The following is a 25297-nucleotide window of genomic DNA, read 5'->3' on the forward strand; positions in this document are numbered from 1 at the left end:
TGCGGGATGGTGTTGGTAATGACAGGAGCTCGTGTTGGTTAATGATGGGTGATGGTGTTGGGAATCACAAGGGCTGGTGTTGGTTAATGATGGGGGATGGTGTTGGTTAATGATGGGGGATGGTGTTGTCTAATGATGGGAGATGGTGTTGGTTAATGATGGGGATGGTGTTTTTAATGACGGGGGCTGGTGTTTCATAGATTATCATAGAATTTGCAGTGCAGAAGGAGGCCATTCGGCCCATCGAGTCTGCACCGGATCTTCGAAACACCACCCTACCCAAGGTCAACACCTCCACCTGATCCCCATAACCCAGTAACCCCACCCAACACTAAGGGCAATTTATCATGGCCAATCCACCTAACCTGCACATCTTTGGACTGTGGGAGGAAATCGGAGCACCCGGAGGAAACCCACGCACACACGGGGAGGATGTGCAGACTCAGCACAGACGGTGAACCAAGTCGGAATTGAACCTGGGATCCTGGAGCTGTGAAGCAATTGTGCTATCCACAATGCTACCGTGCTGCCCATTGTTGGTTAACCGTTAAACGTGTTGGTTAATGACGGGGGATGGTGTTCATAATGACGGGGGCTTGTGTTGGTTCCTGATGGGGGATGCTGTTGGCTAATGATGGGGCTGGTGATGGTGAATGATGGGGGATGGTTTTGGTAATGACAGGGGCTGGTGTTGGTTAATGACAGGGTATGTTGTTGGTAATGATGGGGGCTAGTGTTGGTTAATGATGGGGGAATGGTGTTGGTAATGATGGGGAATGGTGTTGGTAATGATGGGGAATGGTGTTGGTTTCTGATGGGGGATGCTGTTGGTTAATGATGGGGGATGGTGTTGGTTAATGATGGGAACTGGTGTTGGTTAATGATGGGGGATGGTGGCTGGTGTTGGTTATGACGGGGGTTGGTGTTGGTCATGACAGGAGCTGGTGTTGATTAATGATGCGGGCTCATGTTGGTTAATGATGGGGGATGGTGTTGGTAATGATAGGGGCTGGTGTTGGTTAATGACGGGGGATGGTGTTGGTTAATGATGGGAACTGGTGTTGGTTAATGATGGGGGATGGTGTTGGTTAATGATGAGGGATGCTGTTGGTTAATGATTACATACATAGATTACATAGAACATACAGTGCAGAAGGAGGCCATTCGGCCCATCGAGTCTGCACCGACCCACATTAATCCCTCACTTCCACCTTATCCCCGCAACCCAATAACCCCTCCCAACCCTTATGGACACTACGGGTAATTTAGCATGGCCAATCCACCTAACCTGCACGTCTTTGGACTGTGGGAGGAAACCGGAGCACCCGGAGGAAACCCACGCGGACACGGGGAGAACGTGCAAACTCCGCACAGACAGTGACCCAGCGGGGAATCGAACCTGGGACCCTGGCGCTGTGAAGCCACAGTGCTAATCACTTGTGCTACCGTGCTGCCCTTGGGATGGGGCTGATGGGGCTGGTGTTGGTTAATGATGGGGGATGGTGTTGGTTAATGATGGGAACTGGTGTTGGTTAATGATGGGGGATGGTGTTGGTTTCTGATGGGGGATGCTGTTGGTTAATGATGGGGCTGGTGTTGGTTAATGATGGGGGATGGTGTTGGTTAATGATGGGAACTGGTGTTGGTTAATGATGGGGGATGGTGTTGGTAATGACGGGGGTTGGTGTTGGTTAATGACAGGGGTTGTTGGTAATGATGGGGGCTAGTGTTGATTAATGATGGGGGATGGTGTTGGTTAATGATGAGGGATGATGTTCGTTAATGATGGGGCTGGTGTTGGTTAATGATGGGGGATGGTGTTGGTTAATGATGGGAACTGGTGTTGGTTAATGATGGGGGATGGTGTTGGTTAATGATGAGGGATGCTGTTGGTTAATGATGGGGCTGGTGTTGGTTAATCATGGGAACTGGTGTTGGTTGATGATGGGGGATGGTGTTGGTTAATGATGGGAACTGGTGTTGGTTAATGATGGGGGATGGTGTTGGTTTCTGATGGGGGATGCTGTTGGTTAATGATGGGGCTGGTGTTGGTTAATGATGGGGGATGGTGTTGGTTAATGATGGGAACTGGTGTTGGTTAATGATGGGGGATGGTGTTGGTAATGACGGGGGTTGGTGTTGGTTAATGACAGGGGTTGTTGGTAATGATGGGGGCTAGTGTTGATTAATGATGGGGGATGGTGTTCGTAATGATGGGGGATGGTGTTGGTCATGATGGGGGATGGTGTTGGTGTTGGGTAATGATGGGGGATGGTGTTGGTAATGACGGGTTGGTGTTGGTTAATGACAGCAGTTGTTGGTAATGATGGGGGCTAGTGTTGATTAATGATGGGGGATGGTGTTGGTAATGATGGGGGATGGTGTTGGTAATGATGGGGGATGGTGTTGGTGTTGGGTAATGATGGGGATGGTGTTGATAATGATGTGGGGTTGGTGTTGGTAATGATGGGGGATGGTGTTGGTAATGACGGGGGTTGGTGTTGGTAAATGACAGGGGTTGTTGGTAATGATGGGGGCTAGTGTTGATTAATGATGGGGAAGGTTTTGGCTAATGATGGGGGATGATGTTGGAAATGACAGGGGCTGATGTTGGTTAATGATGGTGGCTGGTGTTGGTAATGACGGGCTGGTGTTGGTTAATCATGGGGGATGGTGTTGGAAATGACAAGAGCTGGAGTTGGTTAATGATGGGGGAGGGTGTTGGTTAATGATGGGGCTGGAGTTGGTTAATGATGGGGCTGGTGTTGGTTAATGATGGGGGCTGGTGTTGATAATGACAAGGGCTGGTGTTGGTTACTGATGGGGGATGGTGTTGGTTAATGATGGGGAACGGTGTTGGCTAATGATGTGGGATGGTGTTGGTAATGACAAGAGATGGTGTTGGTTAATGATGGGGGATGATGTTGGTTAATGATGGGGATGGTGTTGGCTAATGATGGGGGATGATGTTGGAAATGACGAGAGCTGGTATTGGTTAATGATGGGGGATGGTGTTGATTAATGATGGGGGAGGGTGTTGGTTAATGATGGGGGATGGTGTTGGTTAATGATGGGGGATGGTGTTGGCTAATGATGGGGGATGGTGTTGGTTAATGATGGGGGATGGTGTTGTTAATGATGAGGCGTGGTGTTGATAATGACAGGGGCTTGTGTTGGTTAATGATGGGGGATGGTATAGGTAATGACAGGGGCTGGTGTTGATTAATGATGGGTGGTGGTATTGATAATGACAGGGGCTGGTGTTGACTAATGGTGGGGGTGGTGTTGGTAATGATGGGGGCTGGTGTTGGTTAATGCTGGGGGCTGGTGTTGGTTAATGCTGGGGGCTGGTGTTGGTTAATGAAGGGAGATGGTGTTGGTTAATGATGTGGGTGGTGTTGGCTTATGATGGGGGATGATGTTGGTTAATGACGGGGGATGGTGTTGGCTAATGATGGGGGGTGGTGTTGGTAATGACAGGGGCTGGTGTTGGTTAATCATGGGGGAGGGTGTTGGTTAATGATGGAGGCTGGAGTTGGTTAATGATGGGGCTGGTGTTGGTTAATGATGGGGGCTGGTGTTGGTTATTGATGGGGCTGGTGATGGTCAATGGGAGGAGCTGGTGTTGGTTAATGATGGGTCTGGTGTTGGTAATGATGGGTGATGGTGTTGGTAATGACAAGGGCTGGTGTTGGTTACTGATGGAAGATGGTGTTGGTTAATGATGGGGAATGGCATTGGCTAATGATGGGGGATGGTGTTGGCTAATGATGGGGGATGATGTTGGTTAATGACGGGGGATGGTGTTGGCTAATGATGGGGGGTGGTGTTGGTTAATGATGGGGGGTGGTGTTGGGTAATGCTGGGGGGTGGTGTTGGGTAATGCTGGGGGATGGTGTTGGTAATGCCAGTGGCTTATGTTGGTTAATGATGGCGGCTGATGTTGGTTAATGATGGAAGATGGTGTTTGTTCATGATGGGGGATGTTGTTGGTTGATGATGGGGCATGGTCTTGGGTGATGATGGGGGATGGTTTCAGTTAATGATGGGGGTTGTTGTTGTTAATGACAAGGGCTAGTATTGGTTAATGATAGGGGCTGGTGTTGGTTAATGATGTGGGCTGGTGTTGGTTAATCATGGCGGGTGGTGTTGGTAATGACCGGGGCTGGTGTTGGTTAATGATTGGTGCTGGTGTTGGTAATGATGGTGTTGGTAATGACATGGGTTGGTGTTGGCTAATGCTGGGGGATGATGTTGGTTAATGACGGGGGATGGTGTTGGCTAATGATGGGGGATGGTGTTGGTTAATGATGGGGGATGCTGTTGGTTAATGCTGGGGGATGGTGTTGGTAATGACAGGGGCTGATGTTGGTTAATGATGGTGGCTGGTGTTGGTAATGACAGGGGCTGGTGTTGGTTAATCATGGGTGATGGTGTTGGAAATGACAAGAACTGGAGTTGGTTAATGATGGGGGAGGGTGTTGGTTAATGATGGGGCTGGAGTTGGTTAATGATGGGGCTGGTGCTGGTTAATGATGTGGGTGGTGTTGGTTAATGATGGAAGATGGTGTTTGTTAATGATGGGGGCTGGAGTTGGTTAATGATGGGGCTGGTCTTGATTAATGATGGGGCTGGTCTTGGTTAATGATGGGGGCTGGTGTTTGTTATTGATGGGGGATGGTGTTGGTTAATGATGGGAGTTAGTGTTGGCTAATGCTGGGGGATGGTGTTGATAATGACAAGGGCAGGTGTTGATTGCTGATGGGGGATGGTGTTGGCTAATGATGGAAGGTGTTGGCTAATGATGTGGGATGGTGTTGGGAATGACAAGAGCTGGTGTTGGTTAATGATGGGGGTGGTGTTGGTTAATGATGGGGATGGTGTTGGCTAATGATGGGGGACGATGCTGGAAATGACGGGCTGGTGTTGGTTAATGTTGGGGGCTGGTGTTGGTCAATGATGGGGGCTGGTGTTGGTTAGTGAAGGGGGCTGGTGATGGTTAATGACGGGGATGGTGTTGGTTAATGGTGAGGGATGGTGTTCGTTAATGATGGGGGATTCTTTTCGTTAATGATGGGTGCTGGTGTTGGTTTAAGAAGGGGGCTGGAGTTTGTAATGACAGGGGCTGATGGTGGTTAATAATGTGGGCTGCTGCTGGTATTGACAGAGGCTGGTGTTGGTTAATGATGGGGGCTGGTGTTGGTAATGACAAGGGCTGGTGTTTGTTAATGATGGGGGATGGTGTTGGTTAATGACAGGGGCTGGTGTCAGTTAATGGGGGGATGGTGTTGGAAATGACAAGAGCTGGTGTTGGTTTATGGTGGGGGAGGGTGTTGGTTAATGATGGGGGATGGTGTTGATAATGACAGGGGCTGGTGTTGGTTAATGATGGGGGATGTTGTTGGCTAATGACGTGGGATGGTGTTGGTAATGACAATTCATAGAATTTACAGTGCAGAAGGAGGCCATTCGGCCCATCGAGTCTGCACCGGCTCTTGGAAAGAGCACCCGACTCAAGGTCAACGCCTCCACCCTATCCCCATAACCCAGTAACCCCACCCAACACTAAGGGCAATGTTGGACACTAAGGGCAATTTATCATGGCCAATCCACCTAACCTGCACATCTTTGGACTGTGGGAGGAAACCGGAGCACCCGGAGGAAACCCACGCACACACGGGGAGAATGTGCAGACTCCGCACAGACAGTGACCCAAGCCGGAATCGAACCTGGGACCCTGGAGCTGTGAAGCAATTGTGCTATCCACAATGCTACCGTGCTGCCCCAAAGGGCTGGTGTTGGTTAATGATGGGGGATGGTGTTGGTTAATGATGGGGATGGTGTTGGCTAATGATGGGGGATGATGTTGGAAATGACGAGAGCTGGTGTTGGTGAATGATGGGTGATGGCGTTGGCTAATGATGGGGGATGGTGTTGCTAATGACAAGTGCTGGTGTTGGTTAATCATGGGGCATGCGGGTGGTTTATCATGGGGGATGGTGTTGGTTGGTGATGGTGAAGGTGTTGGTTAATGATGGTGGATGGTGTTGGTTAATGATGGGGGATGGTGTTGGTTAATGATGGGGGTTTGTGTTGGTAATGAAGGAGGCTGGTGTTGGTAATGACAAGGGCTGGTGCAGGCTAATGGTGGCTAGTGTTGGTTAATGATGGTGGATGGTGTTGGTAATGACAGGGGTTGGTGTTGGTTAATGATTCGGGCTGGTGTTGGTTGATGATGGGGGATTGTGTTGATTGATGACAGGAGCTCCTGTTGGTTAATGGTGCGGCTCGTGTTGGTTAATGATGGGGGATGGTGTTGGTGTTGGTTAATGATGGGGGTTGGAGTTGGTTAATGATGATGGATGGTGTTGGTTAATGATGGGGGCTTGTGTTGGTTACTGATGGGGGTTGCAGTTGGTTAATGATGGGGCTGGTGTTGGTGAATGATGTGGATCGGGTTGGTTAATGATGGGTGATGTTGTTGGTTAATGATGGGAGTTGGTGTTGGTTAATGATGGGTGCTGGTGTTGGTTAATGATGTGGGCTGGTGTTGGTTAGTGATGGGGAATAATTTTGGTAATGACAGGGGCTCGTCTTGGTTAATGACAGGGGATGTTGTTGGTAATGATGGGGAATGGTGTTGGTGTTGGTTAATGATGGGGGATGGTGTTGGTAATGATGGGGGATGGTGTTGGTAATGATGGGGAATGGTGTTGGTGTTGGTTAATGATGGGGGATGGTGTTGGTAATGATGGGGGATGGTGTTGGTAATGATGGGGAATGGTGTTGGTGTTGGTTAATGATGGCGATGGTGTTGGTTAATGATGGGGGTTGGTGTTGGTTATTGCTGGTGTTGGTTAATGATGGGAGATGGTGTTGGTTAATGATGCAGGCTGATGTTGGTTAATGATGGTGGATGGTGTTGGTAATGACAGGGGCTGGTGTTAGTTAATGATGCGGGATGGTGTTGGTAATGACAGGAGCTCGTGTTGGTTAATGATGGGTGATGGTGTTGGGAATCACAAGGGCTGGTGTTGGTTAATGATGGGGGATGGTGTTGGTTAATGATGGGGGATGGTGTTGTCTAATGATGGGAGATGGTGTTGGTTAATGATGGGGATGGTGTTTTTAATGACGGGGGCTGGTGTTTCATAGATTATCATAGAATTTGCAGTGCAGAAGGAGGCCATTCGGCCCATCGAGTCTGCACCGGATCTTCGAAACACCACCCTACCCAAGGTCAACACCTCCACCTGATCCCCATAACCCAGTAACCCCACCCAACACTAAGGGCAATTTATCATGGCCAATCCACCTAACCTGCACATCTTTGGACTGTGGGAGGAAATCGGAGCACCCGGAGGAAACCCACGCACACACGGGGAGGATGTGCAGACTCAGCACAGACGGTGAACCAAGTCGGAATTGAACCTGGGATCCTGGAGCTGTGAAGCAATTGTGCTATCCACAATGCTACCGTGCTGCCCATTGTTGGTTAACCGTTAAACGTGTTGGTTAATGACGGGGGATGGTGTTCATAATGACGGGGGCTTGTGTTGGTTCCTGATGGGGGATGCTGTTGGCTAATGATGGGGCTGGTGATGGTGAATGATGGGGGATGGTTTTGGTAATGACAGGGGCTGGTGTTGGTTAATGACAGGGTATGTTGTTGGTAATGATGGGGGCTAGTGTTGGTTAATGATGGGGGAATGGTGTTGGTAATGATGGGGAATGGTGTTGGTAATGATGGGGAATGGTGTTGGTTTCTGATGGGGGATGCTGTTGGTTAATGATGGGGGATGGTGTTGGTTAATGATGGGAACTGGTGTTGGTTAATGATGGGGGATGGTGGCTGGTGTTGGTTATGACGGGGGTTGGTGTTGGTCATGACAGGAGCTGGTGTTGATTAATGATGCGGGCTCATGTTGGTTAATGATGGGGGATGGTGTTGGTAATGATAGGGGCTGGTGTTGGTTAATGACGGGGGATGGTGTTGGTTAATGATGGGAACTGGTGTTGGTTAATGATGGGGGATGGTGTTGGTTAATGATGAGGGATGCTGTTGGTTAATGATTACATACATAGATTACATAGAACATACAGTGCAGAAGGAGGCCATTCGGCCCATCGAGTCTGCACCGACCCACATTAATCCCTCACTTCCACCTTATCCCCGCAACCCAATAACCCCTCCCAACCCTTATGGACACTACGGGTAATTTAGCATGGCCAATCCACCTAACCTGCACGTCTTTGGACTGTGGGAGGAAACCGGAGCACCCGGAGGAAACCCACGCGGACACGGGGAGAACGTGCAAACTCCGCACAGACAGTGACCCAGCGGGGAATCGAACCTGGGACCCTGGCGCTGTGAAGCCACAGTGCTAATCACTTGTGCTACCGTGCTGCCCTTGGGATGGGGCTGATGGGGCTGGTGTTGGTTAATGATGGGGGATGGTGTTGGTTAATGATGGGAACTGGTGTTGGTTAATGATGGGGGATGGTGTTGGTTTCTGATGGGGGATGCTGTTGGTTAATGATGGGGCTGGTGTTGGTTAATGATGGGGGATGGTGTTGGTTAATGATGGGAACTGGTGTTGGTTAATGATGGGGGATGGTGTTGGTAATGACGGGGGTTGGTGTTGGTTAATGACAGGGGTTGTTGGTAATGATGGGGGCTAGTGTTGATTAATGATGGGGGATGGTGTTGGTTAATGATGAGGGATGATGTTCGTTAATGATGGGGCTGGTGTTGGTTAATGATGGGGGATGGTGTTGGTTAATGATGGGAACTGGTGTTGGTTAATGATGGGGGATGGTGTTGGTTAATGATGAGGGATGCTGTTGGTTAATGATGGGGCTGGTGTTGGTTAATCATGGGAACTGGTGTTGGTTGATGATGGGGGATGGTGTTGGTTAATGATGGGAACTGGTGTTGGTTAATGATGGGGGATGGTGTTGGTTTCTGATGGGGGATGCTGTTGGTTAATGATGGGGCTGGTGTTGGTTAATGATGGGGGATGGTGTTGGTTAATGATGGGAACTGGTGTTGGTTAATGATGGGGGATGGTGTTGGTAATGACGGGGGTTGGTGTTGGTTAATGACAGGGGTTGTTGGTAATGATGGGGGCTAGTGTTGATTAATGATGGGGGATGGTGTTCGTAATGATGGGGGATGGTGTTGGTCATGATGGGGGATGGTGTTGGTGTTGGGTAATGATGGGGGATGGTGTTGGTAATGACGGGTTGGTGTTGGTTAATGACAGCAGTTGTTGGTAATGATGGGGGCTAGTGTTGATTAATGATGGGGGATGGTGTTGGTAATGATGGGGGATGGTGTTGGTAATGATGGGGGATGGTGTTGGTGTTGGGTAATGATGGGGATGGTGTTGATAATGATGTGGGGTTGGTGTTGGTAATGATGGGGGATGGTGTTGGTAATGACGGGGGTTGGTGTTGGTAAATGACAGGGGTTGTTGGTAATGATGGGGGCTAGTGTTGATTAATGATGGGGAAGGTTTTGGCTAATGATGGGGGATGATGTTGGAAATGACAGGGGCTGATGTTGGTTAATGATGGTGGCTGGTGTTGGTAATGACGGGCTGGTGTTGGTTAATCATGGGGGATGGTGTTGGAAATGACAAGAGCTGGAGTTGGTTAATGATGGGGGAGGGTGTTGGTTAATGATGGGGCTGGAGTTGGTTAATGATGGGGCTGGTGTTGGTTAATGATGGGGGCTGGTGTTGATAATGACAAGGGCTGGTGTTGGTTACTGATGGGGGATGGTGTTGGTTAATGATGGGGAACGGTGTTGGCTAATGATGTGGGATGGTGTTGGTAATGACAAGAGATGGTGTTGGTTAATGATGGGGGATGATGTTGGTTAATGATGGGGATGGTGTTGGCTAATGATGGGGGATGATGTTGGAAATGACGAGAGCTGGTATTGGTTAATGATGGGGGATGGTGTTGATTAATGATGGGGGAGGGTGTTGGTTAATGATGGGGGATGGTGTTGGTTAATGATGGGGGATGGTGTTGGCTAATGATGGGGGATGGTGTTGGTTAATGATGGGGGATGGTGTTGTTAATGATGAGGCGTGGTGTTGATAATGACAGGGGCTTGTGTTGGTTAATGATGGGGGATGGTATAGGTAATGACAGGGGCTGGTGTTGATTAATGATGGGTGGTGGTATTGATAATGACAGGGGCTGGTGTTGACTAATGGTGGGGGTGGTGTTGGTAATGATGGGGGCTGGTGTTGGTTAATGCTGGGGGCTGGTGTTGGTTAATGCTGGGGGCTGGTGTTGGTTAATGAAGGGAGATGGTGTTGGTTAATGATGTGGGTGGTGTTGGCTTATGATGGGGGATGATGTTGGTTAATGACGGGGGATGGTGTTGGCTAATGATGGGGGGTGGTGTTGGTAATGACAGGGGCTGGTGTTGGTTAATCATGGGGGAGGGTGTTGGTTAATGATGGAGGCTGGAGTTGGTTAATGATGGGGCTGGTGTTGGTTAATGATGGGGGCTGGTGTTGGTTATTGATGGGGCTGGTGATGGTCAATGGGAGGAGCTGGTGTTGGTTAATGATGGGTCTGGTGTTGGTAATGATGGGTGATGGTGTTGGTAATGACAAGGGCTGGTGTTGGTTACTGATGGAAGATGGTGTTGGTTAATGATGGGGAATGGCATTGGCTAATGATGGGGGATGGTGTTGGCTAATGATGGGGGATGATGTTGGTTAATGACGGGGGATGGTGTTGGCTAATGATGGGGGGTGGTGTTGGTTAATGATGGGGGGTGGTGTTGGGTAATGCTGGGGGGTGGTGTTGGGTAATGCTGGGGGATGGTGTTGGTAATGCCAGTGGCTTATGTTGGTTAATGATGGCGGCTGATGTTGGTTAATGATGGAAGATGGTGTTTGTTCATGATGGGGGATGTTGTTGGTTGATGATGGGGCATGGTCTTGGGTGATGATGGGGGATGGTTTCAGTTAATGATGGGGGTTGTTGTTGTTAATGACAAGGGCTAGTATTGGTTAATGATAGGGGCTGGTGTTGGTTAATGATGTGGGCTGGTGTTGGTTAATCATGGCGGGTGGTGTTGGTAATGACCGGGGCTGGTGTTGGTTAATGATTGGTGCTGGTGTTGGTAATGATGGTGTTGGTAATGACATGGGTTGGTGTTGGCTAATGCTGGGGGATGATGTTGGTTAATGACGGGGGATGGTGTTGGCTAATGATGGGGGATGGTGTTGGTTAATGATGGGGGATGCTGTTGGTTAATGCTGGGGGATGGTGTTGGTAATGACAGGGGCTGATGTTGGTTAATGATGGTGGCTGGTGTTGGTAATGACAGGGGCTGGTGTTGGTTAATCATGGGTGATGGTGTTGGAAATGACAAGAACTGGAGTTGGTTAATGATGGGGGAGGGTGTTGGTTAATGATGGGGCTGGAGTTGGTTAATGATGGGGCTGGTGCTGGTTAATGATGTGGGTGGTGTTGGTTAATGATGGAAGATGGTGTTTGTTAATGATGGGGGCTGGAGTTGGTTAATGATGGGGCTGGTCTTGATTAATGATGGGGCTGGTCTTGGTTAATGATGGGGGCTGGTGTTTGTTATTGATGGGGGATGGTGTTGGTTAATGATGGGAGTTAGTGTTGGCTAATGCTGGGGGATGGTGTTGATAATGACAAGGGCAGGTGTTGATTGCTGATGGGGGATGGTGTTGGCTAATGATGGAAGGTGTTGGCTAATGATGTGGGATGGTGTTGGGAATGACAAGAGCTGGTGTTGGTTAATGATGGGGGTGGTGTTGGTTAATGATGGGGATGGTGTTGGCTAATGATGGGGGACGATGCTGGAAATGACGGGCTGGTGTTGGTTAATGTTGGGGGCTGGTGTTGGTCAATGATGGGGGCTGGTGTTGGTTAGTGAAGGGGGCTGGTGATGGTTAATGACGGGGATGGTGTTGGTTAATGGTGAGGGATGGTGTTCGTTAATGATGGGGGATTCTTTTCGTTAATGATGGGTGCTGGTGTTGGTTTAAGAAGGGGGCTGGAGTTTGTAATGACAGGGGCTGATGGTGGTTAATAATGTGGGCTGCTGCTGGTATTGACAGAGGCTGGTGTTGGTTAATGATGGGGGCTGGTGTTGGTAATGACAAGGGCTGGTGTTTGTTAATGATGGGGGATGGTGTTGGTTAATGACAGGGGCTGGTGTCAGTTAATGGGGGGATGGTGTTGGAAATGACAAGAGCTGGTGTTGGTTTATGGTGGGGGAGGGTGTTGGTTAATGATGGGGGATGGTGTTGATAATGACAGGGGCTGGTGTTGGTTAATGATGGGGGATGTTGTTGGCTAATGACGTGGGATGGTGTTGGTAATGACAATTCATAGAATTTACAGTGCAGAAGGAGGCCATTCGGCCCATCGAGTCTGCACCGGCTCTTGGAAAGAGCACCCGACTCAAGGTCAACGCCTCCACCCTATCCCCATAACCCAGTAACCCCACCCAACACTAAGGGCAATGTTGGACACTAAGGGCAATTTATCATGGCCAATCCACCTAACCTGCACATCTTTGGACTGTGGGAGGAAACCGGAGCACCCGGAGGAAACCCACGCACACACGGGGAGAATGTGCAGACTCCGCACAGACAGTGACCCAAGCCGGAATCGAACCTGGGACCCTGGAGCTGTGAAGCAATTGTGCTATCCACAATGCTACCGTGCTGCCCCAAAGGGCTGGTGTTGGTTAATGATGGGGGATGGTGTTGGTTAATGATGGGGATGGTGTTGGCTAATGATGGGGGATGATGTTGGAAATGACGAGAGCTGGTGTTGGTGAATGATGGGTGATGGCGTTGGCTAATGATGGGGGATGGTGTTGCTAATGACAAGTGCTGGTGTTGGTTAATCATGGGGCATGCGGGTGGTTTATCATGGGGGATGGTGTTGGTTGGTGATGGTGAAGGTGTTGGTTAATGATGGTGGATGGTGTTGGTTAATGATGGGGGATGGTGTTGGTTAATGATGGGGGTTTGTGTTGGTAATGAAGGAGGCTGGTGTTGGTAATGACAAGGGCTGGTGCAGGCTAATGGTGGCTAGTGTTGGTTAATGATGGTGGATGGTGTTGGTAATGACAGGGGTTGGTGTTGGTTAATGATTCGGGCTGGTGTTGGTTGATGATGGGGGATTGTGTTGATTGATGACAGGAGCTCCTGTTGGTTAATGGTGCGGCTCGTGTTGGTTAATGATGGGGGATGGTGTTGGTGTTGGTTAATGATGGGGGTTGGAGTTGGTTAATGATGATGGATGGTGTTGGTTAATGATGGGGGCTTGTGTTGGTTACTGATGGGGGTTGCAGTTGGTTAATGATGGGGCTGGTGTTGGTGAATGATGTGGATCGGGTTGGTTAATGATGGGTGATGTTGTTGGTTAATGATGGGAGTTGGTGTTGGTTAATGATGGGTGCTGGTGTTGGTTAATGATGTGGGCTGGTGTTGGTTAGTGATGGGGAATAATTTTGGTAATGACAGGGGCTCGTCTTGGTTAATGACAGGGGATGTTGTTGGTAATGATGGGGAATGGTGTTGGTGTTGGTTAATGATGGGGGATGGTGTTGGTAATGATGGGGGATGGTGTTGGTAATGATGGGGAATGGTGTTGGTGTTGGTTAATGATGGGGGATGGTGTTGGTAATGATGGGGGATGGTGTTGGTAATGATGGGGAATGGTGTTGGTGTTGGTTAATGATGGCGATGGTGTTGGTTAATGATGGGGGTTGGTGTTGGTTATTGCTGGTGTTGGTTAATGATGGGAGATGGTGTTGGTTAATGATGCAGGCTGATGTTGGTTAATGATGGTGGATGGTGTTGGTAATGACAGGGGCTGGTGTTAGTTAATGATGCGGGATGGTGTTGGTAATGACAGGAGCTCGTGTTGGTTAATGATGGGTGATGGTGTTGGGAATCACAAGGGCTGGTGTTGGTTAATGATGGGGGATGGTGTTGGTTAATGATGGGGGATGGTGTTGTCTAATGATGGGAGATGGTGTTGGTTAATGATGGGGATGGTGTTTTTAATGACGGGGGCTGGTGTTTCATAGATTATCATAGAATTTGCAGTGCAGAAGGAGGCCATTCGGCCCATCGAGTCTGCACCGGATCTTCGAAACACCACCCTACCCAAGGTCAACACCTCCACCTGATCCCCATAACCCAGTAACCCCACCCAACACTAAGGGCAATTTATCATGGCCAATCCACCTAACCTGCACATCTTTGGACTGTGGGAGGAAATCGGAGCACCCGGAGGAAACCCACGCACACACGGGGAGGATGTGCAGACTCAGCACAGACGGTGAACCAAGTCGGAATTGAACCTGGGATCCTGGAGCTGTGAAGCAATTGTGCTATCCACAATGCTACCGTGCTGCCCATTGTTGGTTAACCGTTAAACGTGTTGGTTAATGACGGGGGATGGTGTTCATAATGACGGGGGCTTGTGTTGGTTCCTGATGGGGGATGCTGTTGGCTAATGATGGGGCTGGTGATGGTGAATGATGGGGGATGGTTTTGGTAATGACAGGGGCTGGTGTTGGTTAATGACAGGGTATGTTGTTGGTAATGATGGGGGCTAGTGTTGGTTAATGATGGGGGAATGGTGTTGGTAATGATGGGGAATGGTGTTGGTAATGATGGGGAATGGTGTTGGTTTCTGATGGGGGATGCTGTTGGTTAATGATGGGGGATGGTGTTGGTTAATGATGGGAACTGGTGTTGGTTAATGATGGGGGATGGTGGCTGGTGTTGGTTATGACGGGGGTTGGTGTTGGTCATGACAGGAGCTGGTGTTGATTAATGATGCGGGCTCATGTTGGTTAATGATGGGGGATGGTGTTGGTAATGATAGGGGCTGGTGTTGGTTAATGACGGGGGATGGTGTTGGTTAATGATGGGAACTGGTGTTGGTTAATGATGGGGGATGGTGTTGGTTAATGATGAGGGATGCTGTTGGTTAATGATGGGGCTGGTGTTGGTTAATGATGGGGGATGGTGTTGGTTAATGATGGGAACTGGTGTTGGTTAATGATGGGGGATGGTGTTGGTTTCTGATGGGGGATGCTGTTGGTTAATGATGGGGCTGGTGTTGGTTAATGATGGGGGATGGTGTTGGTTAATGATGGGAACTGGTGTTGGTTAATGATGGGGGATGGTGTTGGTAATGACGGGGGTTGGTGTTGGTTAATGACAGGGGTTGTTGGTAATGATGGGGGCTAGTGTTGATTAATGATGGGGGATGGTGTTGGTTAATGATGAGGGATGATGTTCGTTAATGATGGGGCTGGTGTTGGTTAATGATGGGGGATGGTGTTGGTTAATGATGGGAACTGGTGTTGGTTAATGATGGGGGATGGTGTTGGTTAATGATGAGGGATGCTGTTGGTTAATGATGGGGCTGGTGTTGGTTAATCATGGGAACTGGTGTTGGTTGATGATGGGGGATGGTGTTGGTTAATGATGGGAACTGGTGTTGGTTAATGATGGGGGATGGTGTTGGTTTCTGATGGGGGATGCTGTTGGTTAATGATGGGGCTGGTGTTGGTTAATGATGGGGGATGGTGTTGGTTAATGATGGGAACTGGTGTTGGTTAATGATGGGGGATGGTGTTGGTAATGACGGGGGTTGGTGTTGGTTAATGACAGGGGTTGTTGGTAATGATGGGGGCTAGTGTTGATTAATGATGGGGGATGGTGTTCGTAATGATGGGGGATGGTGTTGGTCATGATGGGGGATGGTGTTGGTGTTGGGTAATGATGGGGGATGGTGTTGGTAATGACGGGTTGGTGTTGGTTAATGACAGCAGTTGTTGGTAATGATGGGGGCTAGTGTTGATTAATGATGGGGGATGGTGTTGGTAATGATGGGGGATGGTGTTGGTAATGATGGGGGATGGTGTTGGTGTTGGGTAATGATGGGGATGGTGTTGATAATGATGTGGGGTTGGTGTTGGTAATGATGGGGGATGGTGTTGGTAATGACGGGGGTTGGTGTTGGTAAATGACAGGGGTTGTTGGTAATGATGGGGGCTAGTGTTGATTAATGATGGGGGATGGTGTTGGTAATGATGGGGGGTGGTGTTGGTAATGATGGGGGATGGTGTTGGTAATGATGGGGGATGGTGTTGGTGTTGGGTAATGATGCGGGATGGTGTTGGTAATGATGGGGGATGGTGTTGGTAATGAAGGGGGATGGTGTTGGTTAATAATGGGGGCTGGTGTTGGTAATGAAGGGGGCTGGTGTTGATTAATGGTGGAGGCTGGTGTTGGTAATGAAGGGGCTGGTGTTGGTTAATGATTGGGGATGGTGTTAAAGTTATTGAATGGAGTGCACTTGGTGTGAGAGGAGTAGAGTCAAATGGAGGTAGTTTATTCATAATATATAATCAAGATACACAAATGAAGCAGGATCCGAAAGACATTTCTAGAAATTAACCAATGTTAATTCATGTTGTCAAATTTATATTTTAATGAATCAACACTTCATTTTTTTCACTTGAAATGAAATTCACAATTTGGTAACTTGCATCAATGGACAATTAGTAGAGCAAGAACACCACAGAAGAATCTGACAGGGCAGTCACCAGTTAATCAAAACTTGAGTTCAGATCCCCTTGTAAGTGATGGTGAACATACAGGGCTGTGGTCTTGACTCCAGTGACCGGGGAAAAGAACGTGAGTTCGGGTAGAATCTATATTGTATGCCCATGGATGGAAGTCTCATAGCAGTTGTCAGCCTTGGCTCAGTGTCAGTCACTCCATCTTCAATTGTTTATTTTTTCTGTAGGTTTCTTCATGGAGCCAACAGTATTCACTGATGTGGAGGATGACATGTTCATTGCCAAAGAGGAATCTTTTGGACCAGTGATGGTTATTTCTAAATTCCCAGATGGGTAAGTTGGATGCTGAAATGGAGCTCCTGACCTGCTGAGTGAGAAAGAAAAGGTTGTGGTCAGCACTGTACAATAAATCAAATGACCCTTTAATGTAATGCAACAGGCACAACACAGTAGTGTGTGCTGCTATCTCTGTCTGTATCCTGGGCTGTGCAGTGATTGATGAGGAAGGAAAGGCTGTGGAGAGATCTGTGTGTATCAAAGACAATAACAAGTTCTGAAAGAATTTAAGCAAGATTTCTTTGTCTATTAAGATATTTTGTTTGATGGTTCTCTGCCGAGGATTTGTTGTATAATCTCCTTCTGTTTGGAAAATCAACAATTCACCACTATTAGCTACATAAAATCATAAGAAATAGGAGCAAGAGTAGGCCATCCCGCAATGTCATTCAATAAGCCTTAACTCCACTTCCCCACTTGCCCCTTGTTGTTCAAACTAGGATTAGACCATTTGGATAGGGTGACTGACTTTTCTTCTTTGAACACCACCAACTTTTCAAATTCTTCTTCTTTATCTCAGCTTCTATTCTGTTCAATTTCTATACTACCTTCTTCCTCACTGCTACAGTAACAGCATCCTCTTTATTTATCATCTTTATTGTCATAAGTAGGCTTACATTAGCACTGCAATGAAGTTATTGTGAAAATCCCTTAGTCACCACATGCCGGCGCCTGTTCGGGCACACAGAGGGAGAATTCAGAATGTCCAATTCACTGAACAGCACGCCTTTCAGGACTTGTGGGAGGAAACTGGAGCACCCGGAGGAAACCCACGCAGACACGGAGAATGTGCAGACTCTGCACAGACAGTGACCCAAGCCCGGAATCGAACCTGGGACTCTGGCGTGTGAAGCAACTGTGCTACCCACTGTGCTGACCTTGCGCTAGTGAAGACAGATGCCAAGTGTTCATTTTGTACCTTCGCCATACCCGCTGCTTCCATAAAATGATGTCCTTGTTCACTAATCACCCTTGCTTTTACTATCCTTTAACTCTTCAAATGTTTTGTAATAACTAATCCATTCATTATATCCTTTTTGACCCTGCCATATCCTTTTCCAGTTCTCTCCTGTAATCTTTTGCATTCAGCTTGATTTTCCTCTGCACCTGTCATTTAATGCAAGCTTTGGTTTTCTGTGGTTGAAAATTGGTGTGGTGGTAAATATTGAGGAGAATAGCCTTTGATTACAGGAGGATACAGACGGGCTGGTCAGATGGGCTGATCAGTGGTGAATGGAATTTAATCCGGATAAGTGCACTTGGGCATGACAAACAAGGCAAGGGAAATTATGATAAACGACAGGATCCTGGAAAGCACCAAGGATAGAGGGATCTTTGTGTGTGTGCACTTTAAAAATAAATATATTTTTCTTAAAGTTTGCAGTTTTACTTTGTGCAAGAAATGAATGAAATGGTGACAATTTACATGTTGTTCCTTTTTGGCACCCACTTTCTGCTGTCTCCAGGTCCTATCCTGGCCCTTTCTTTCATCATAGATGGATTGTTTGGTGTTTGACTTATTCTTATGGCTTCGTGATGGGCTCTCTTGTCCCCATGTTGGTCTCTCCCTGGGCTCCCCTTTGGCATTTCCTTGGGCCTGTCCCCAGGAGGAGGTGGAGTTGGCCCGAGACAGTGCTTCGCTTCAGAGTCCCCACCCTATTTCCGTCCCTAACTCATTCTCCCATTTCTCCCTTGTTCGCCCAGTGGAGACCTTGTCCTTTGCAAGAGTCGTCCAATATGTACCCGGAGTTCCCCTTTTCCGGACTTCTGGGTCCAGTAACCCCTCCAACATTGTGTCTCTCGGGGCCCTACGGTACCTCGTCATCTCCTTGCACAGAAAGTTTTTGATTTGCAAATGTTGGATTTCCCGTCTCTCTGTCAGCTCTTCCAGGGCCGCAAGTCTGTCACCTATGTAGAAGTCCCTAACTGCGAGTGTCCCCCCATCTTGTCTCCACCTCTTAAAAGGCGGCGTTTAGCGTGGCTGGTGGAAGGAAACATGTGGTTGCCGCAGATGGGGGGCATGGTGGACACCTTGGTTAGACCGAAGTGCTGCCTCATCTGGTTCCAGATTCTTAGTGTTGCTACTGCCACTGGGGTGGTTGATTGTTTTGCCGGCGGGATTGGGAGTGCTGTCGTAGCAAGGACTTGGAGGGTCGTTCCTGTGCAGGAGGATTCCTCAATCCTCACCCATTCCATGTTTGGTTCCTCCACCCATCCCCGCACTCTCTCGGCCGTGGCTGCCCAGTGGTAGTATTGCAAGTTCGGGAGGGGCCAGGCCTCCCATGCTTCTCCTTTTGCAGTGTTGTTTTAGAGATTCTTGGATATCTCTGTCCCCCCATTTGTTTCGGGCAATGCTCTGCCCCTGCCCCTCTCGGATTCATCGGGAAAAGCTCACTTTTGGACAGGTTGAGTTTGCAACCTGAGAAGACTCCGAACTCTTCAAGGAACTTCATGATTTTGTTCATGCCGTTTTGCGGGTCCGAGATGTGGGGGAGCAAATCATCCTCATAGAGTGAGACTCTGTGCTCTTTGCTTCCTCTTCGGATTTCCTTACAGTCTTTCGCATCTCGCAGGACGATCGCCAGGAGTTCAATTGCCAGGGGAAACAGCAGCAGGGTTAGCGGGCATCCCGACCTGGTGTCTCTGTTCAACTGGAAGTATTCAGAGCTGGTGGTGTTTGTCCGAATGCTCACCTTGAGAGCGTTCTACAGGAGTTTCACACATGAGGTGAACTCTGTCCCTAGCCCGAACCACTCCAGTCGCTCAATGAGGTTCGACTCTGTCAAAGGCCTTTTCTACGTCCAGGGAGACGATCACCTCTGGTGTTCTCTCCCCGGATGGGGAGAGAATTACATTTGACAGCCATCCGCCTTCAGTGCCTCCAAGAACGTGGAAGGTGAGACTTCTCTTGTTCCGGTTGTTAGTAACGTACTTGCCTATGACCTATGATGTTTTCTGGCAGAAGGCCTTGTCGGCAAGAGCCATGTCCAACTTCCATGAGGGTGTTGTGCACAACCTGTTCCAACCTCACATCCATGTAATGTGAAGGTTAGTTAGAGATTACGATCATGGAGTATTTCCCCATCGACTTCCCCACTGCAAAGAAGTCAAAATGGGTGTACAGGTGAGAAGAACCTGGGTGCTGGTTCCGCCATGGGTCCATTGCCCCCATCTGCTCATTCCCAGTTCCTTCCCCATGACTGTTGTTTTCCCCGTTCTGGAGGTTTGATCTGTCTGTCAGTTGTCCTACACTTATTTAAAGTGTTGGCTTTCAAACTTCTCAGGTGGGCGAAGTCACTGAATATTTTCACTGGGCCGTTAAGTCAACTAGTTCCAGGTGACTATCCGAGTAGGGGGTTTCTGTCCCCCCACCCCCTCTCCTGCGGGATAAACCACAATTACCTGGTGGATGCACCCCTGCACCCCGAGGGATTCCCTTTGTTAGGGGGCCATCCAAAATGGCCACAGTCACCGTTCTCACCATTCGGCCTGGCGCCCGCATTTCCCTTTGTCCAGGGGCCACCCTACATGGCCGCCAATTGTGTGTATGCCATGTGGGTGAGCCCCTGCACTCTGGGGTTTCCCTTTGTTCAAAAGTGGCTGCCTGTAGTGCCATCTTGTTCCATCAACCCGAACCTGACCTGCTGAAGCCAGTCTAAAACCCTTCCTTTCCTTATCATCCTTGTTGACCCCCCTCCCTATTTACCCCCCTACCTTCTCCTCCCCCCTGCCATACGACCATAAGACATAGGAGCAGAATTAGGCCACTCAGCCCATCGAGTCTGTTCTGCCATTCAATCATGGCTGATATTTTCTCATCCCCATACCCCTGCATTCTCCCCATAACCCCTGATCCCCTTATTAATCAAGAACCTATCTATCTCTGCCTTAAAGACTCTCAGTGATTTGGCCTCCACAGCCTTCTGCGGCAAAGCATTCCACAGATTCACCATCCTCAGGCTCAAGAAATTCCTCCTCATCTCTGCCTTAAAGGATTATCCCTTTAGTCTGAGATGGTGTCCTCTGGTTCTAGTTTTCCTGACAAGTGGAAACATCCTCTCCACTGTTAGACGTTTAGCTGCTGAAGTATAAAAAGTCAAAGGTTCTTCTCCTTTTCACAAACACCTTTATTTCACTTCAACAGACTCTGCACCAAATACTATCTTCACATTACCTGACACAAAGGCCACCTGAAGCCTCTTTACAGATCAGTATCAATTATTGGATACTTAACATAAATGAGACAATTGGAGACATCTTAGCCCATTACTTAACAGTCTCCCTTTGGAGAAAAAAAAAATTGGGTGAAAACAAAATTACAAGAAACTCAAAAACACATGCAAATTCCCCCCTTCTTTTTTTTTTCTTTTTTTGAAGAAAAAATAACAGTCGCAGAAACAGGCGCCCTTCATTAACAATATCCAAAAGTTTCTGTGAACTATCCCCTCTTTTTGTAAAAAAGTCTGACAATTGATAGCTACTGTCGACCCATTTAATTTTTGCTATTTCCCCTCTGTCCAACATCTGCTTCAAACTAGCGATGTCTATCCGTAACCTTTTTTCATTGACCCTTTTTGTAGAGTGCACATTTTCCGACAGAGATTGATTGTCAATGTGACATTCAATAGGTATATCACCCAAATCCCCTAACCCCAAAATTTATGTCAATATCTGAGATTTATAAAAGGCCATATCCACTGCCAATACAAGGCTTAATGTCTCAGCAGCCAAAGTGCTTTTAACCACTTTCCTTCTTTTCTTTGTTTCCCACACAAGAGGGCAACATTTACCATTGTTCCCCAAAAGGAAAATTATAAAACCTCCTGCGCTTGAAACCCCATCACATAAATTTGCATAGGACACATTACTAGAAACTATGAATTTCAAGTGCCTAAGATCACCTAAAACCTGGAACCTCGAAACACACTTTTAGTTTGACCAACGCTTTATTTGCTCTCATTAGGTCTTCCACTTTAGGATCATTCATTTTTGTACTCAACTCTAAGACATCAAAACTAACATCCAGTCTAGTCTGTCTACCTAACCAATTCAGTTGCCCAATTAAACTTCGCAGTTGCTCTTTTTCCATCTTTGAAAGCATTGGGTCTTTTTGTGAAACCCGGCCACGACTAATTGCTATTGGGCTGATGGTTTCCAAATAAGATTGCTGACATAAAGTTGCCCCTAACTTAGTCTGTCCGATTTCCAGTCCAATATATTTAAATGCACCGGAAGCCTGACTTCCAACCCTGACTTCTTTCCTCAAACCAGAGATTACAATAGCTTCGAAATCACTAGTCCCACCCCACAAAAAATCATCGACATGCATCATAAAGATGCCAGAAAGATTTCCTTTATAGTGCCAGTAAAACATTGCCGGATCTGCTTTCAACTGGCAACAGCCTAATTAACAAAACTGACCTTACCGAAAAGTACCAGAACTCTAGATGCATCATTCAATCCATCTCCACATTTGTTCAACTTCCAGAGTACCCCTTCTGTGTTAGCTGCCTCTTTAGGAGGACGGAGAAAAATGTCTCTCTGGAGCTGATGCCCCTGCAAAAAGGCAGCTTTTATATCTATAGATTTGCATTCCCATGCCTTTGTGGCTAATAGAGTCAAGAAGATCTTTAAAATAACCTTTCCTGCCTTGGGGGAATCTACCCTTAAATCCTGATCTTCTAAGTTTTCTTCAAATCCCCTTGCCACAAGTCTGGCCTTTGCCTTATAAGTTCCATCTGGAAGAACCTTTTCCATGCAAATCCATCTGTGGGATAGAGCTCTTTGTCCCCTATCTGGTACTTCCGTGTATACCCCAAATTCACTCCAACTATGCAGTTCTTGCTGTTTGGCATCTTTGATAACTTTTTCATCTAATTTATTGGAAGCCACCAAAATCTCACGTGCATGTGGGCTTCTACTCCTATTAGTATTTGTAGTCTTACTCATGTTCCGAGATCTTGATAAACTACGTCTCCTCTCCCGCCTGGTATCTCGTTCCATACTGCTACTGCTTGATCTTTCCCTTCTGCTGTGGGATGTCCTTTCAATAGTTCTCGACCTTTTCCTGCGGACCTGTTCACTATCCAATGTACTATCTGAATTGGCACTGCATTTCTGTGCCCTCCATTTTTGAACTTCGTGGTCACAATCCATTGGCTTGACTCCCTCCCCTGAATGCTGTACATTCAACCAATGTTTATACTTTCCAGTGGCCTTCCCTGCTCTACTAATAACAGTTGCATCCTTCCATTGACTAGACCCTTCAGGCAAGTATGTCACTTTTATACCAACATTTGACAGTTGTCCTTTCGGAAAAATGGCCTGTTCTAATTCATCAGAAGTGTTGTGTTCCTCTACAGAAACCTGTCTATATCAGTTAACTGGTCCTCATAGTCCTGTAACACGTGCGTATCAGATTACTCTGGTGCCTCGTCATGTCTGTCTGCTCTGTCTAAATTTGAAAATTTGTAATCTGTACCCATTATCCTTGATGAATGTACCCTAACAGTTTGATTGCCATGTTGCAAAATAATTGTTTTGCCATCTATGTCTATGATCTTCCCTGGGCCTTTCCATTCACTAAAATTGTCCCTCTTATAGTATACTATGTCTCCTTGCTGAAAAACAGTATCTGATGGCCGTACATTATGTCTTAAAGCTCTGCGAATTCTTTCAGAGACTTCTGTTTCCAAAAAAGCTTTTCTACTGCTATGTAATGCATTTAAATGCTCAGCAAAGGCAGAGCTAATTGTAGTCCCTTCCCAAGCTGGAGGCTGGTCATCTAAAATGGACGGAGTTTTAGGATTTCTACCAAACACTAATCGATAGGGACTATAGCCCCCAACCATCTGCAATGAATTATTTGCATGTACCGCCCATTCTAAAGCTGAATTTAGCTTGCAGTTTGGTCTATCTGCCAAAATTTTCTGGAGCATGTCATCTACTGCCGCATGGTTTCTTTCACACACACCATTACTAAATGGGCTTTCCGCAGCCATATTCATAACTGTGATATTCACGTTTTCACACGTATCCCTAAACTCACCATAGCAAATTCTCCTCCATTGTCCGTAAGGAATTTTGCCGGTGAACCCATTCTTGTCCCTGTCCAATTTTCCACGATTTGATCCAGAATTACTCTTTTCTTCACTTCGTACAATTGTTGATTGACTAAATCTGGTTGCTAAATCTATAAAATGTAAAATAAATATATTATTGGCTTTATCCCAAGTCTTAAGGTCCATGGCCACAATCTTGTTAAAATACCTGGCCAAAGGTAGGGTTGCTATCGGTCGTGCTGGCGTCCTTCTGTACTTCCTACAAACTTCACAGCGATCACTAACCTGTTCTATCAGTTTAGTATAATCTTCATCCCTTACCCCTGCATCCTTTAATAAATTTTTCAGCCTCCGAGGAGACAGATGCTCAAATTGCCTGTGCAGTTTTAATGCAACAAGCTTTTTATCAGCTAAAGTCCCATTTTCAACTGCCATTAACACATCCTTAACAACTTTACTTGAAATATTATTTGTCAGTAATGGAATACAATAGTGTCCTGACTGTGTAAATTGTAAGTCCACTGCCTTTCCAAAAACTGTTGCCTTATCCATTTCCATATCCAGTTTCATGTGTGCTTTCTTCATCGACGGTCTACTCAGAAGCAAAGGTGAAAAATGAAAATTGTTTATTGTCACAAGTAGTTAAAATGAAGTAACAATGAAGTTACTGTGAAAAGCCCCTAGTCGCCACATTCCAGCGCCTGTTCGGGGAGGCTAGTACGGGAATTAAACCGTGCTGCTGGCCTGCCTTGGTCTGCTTTAAAAGCCAGCGATTTAGCCCAGTGTGCTAAACCAGCCCCTCAGGTATCTCATTTGATACAACATCCGTGCTAATGAAATGATTCACTCCGGCAATATTGCAAGGGATCACCACTCTTTTCAGCGACTTCAGAGTATTTTCATCCCCAAACTTGAAACTTGTGGAACTTTCAAATTTCTTTACCTTGTTACGATTTTCAGCATTCATGGAATGCAGGTAACATTTTAACCAGTCAATTCCACACACACTAGATGTGCAGCCACTGTCCAATACAGCACAATTGAAGGATTCTGTAACCAACACCCTCATTACAGGCGTAAAACTGCTTGTCACTAGGACAATGCCTTCTTTCTGGTTACTATCTTTTTCCTCTTCTGACTCTTCCATGTCATGTGTCGCTTCAAGCACTCTTATAACGTGTTGGACAGTTGAAAGCATAATGGTATTGAGAGTCCCATCGAAACCATTGATTTATCATACCCCGGGCATTTCTGGGTTTCATCTTCCTATTGTAGG

General features: G+C 47.3%; 1 protein-coding gene and 1 long non-coding RNA gene across 2 annotated transcripts in view; one reads left to right on the forward strand and one right to left on the reverse strand.

Annotated features, from left to right (window-relative positions):
- The window catches only part of LOC140388187 (mitochondrial 10-formyltetrahydrofolate dehydrogenase-like), a 505408-nt gene that overhangs the window by 441191 nt on the left and 38920 nt on the right, over positions 1–25297 (forward strand). Inside the window, exon 21 of the mRNA XM_072471959.1 lies at positions 16852–16957. Within this exon, the coding sequence (XP_072328060.1) occupies positions 16852–16957 (106 nt within the window). The remainder of the gene's footprint in view (positions 1–16851; positions 16958–25297) is intronic.
- On the reverse strand, positions 16510–24320 carry LOC140388189 (uncharacterized). The gene is made up of 2 exons (XR_011934120.1): positions 24009–24320; positions 16510–16988 (listed from the first exon to the last, which is right to left on the reverse strand). It is a non-coding gene; the product is annotated as an uncharacterized lncRNA (long non-coding RNA).

This window comes from Scyliorhinus torazame, chromosome 13 (assembly GCF_047496885.1).
Source record: "Scyliorhinus torazame isolate Kashiwa2021f chromosome 13, sScyTor2.1, whole genome shotgun sequence".
Classification (NCBI taxonomy): Eukaryota; Metazoa; Chordata; class Chondrichthyes; order Carcharhiniformes; family Scyliorhinidae; genus Scyliorhinus; species Scyliorhinus torazame.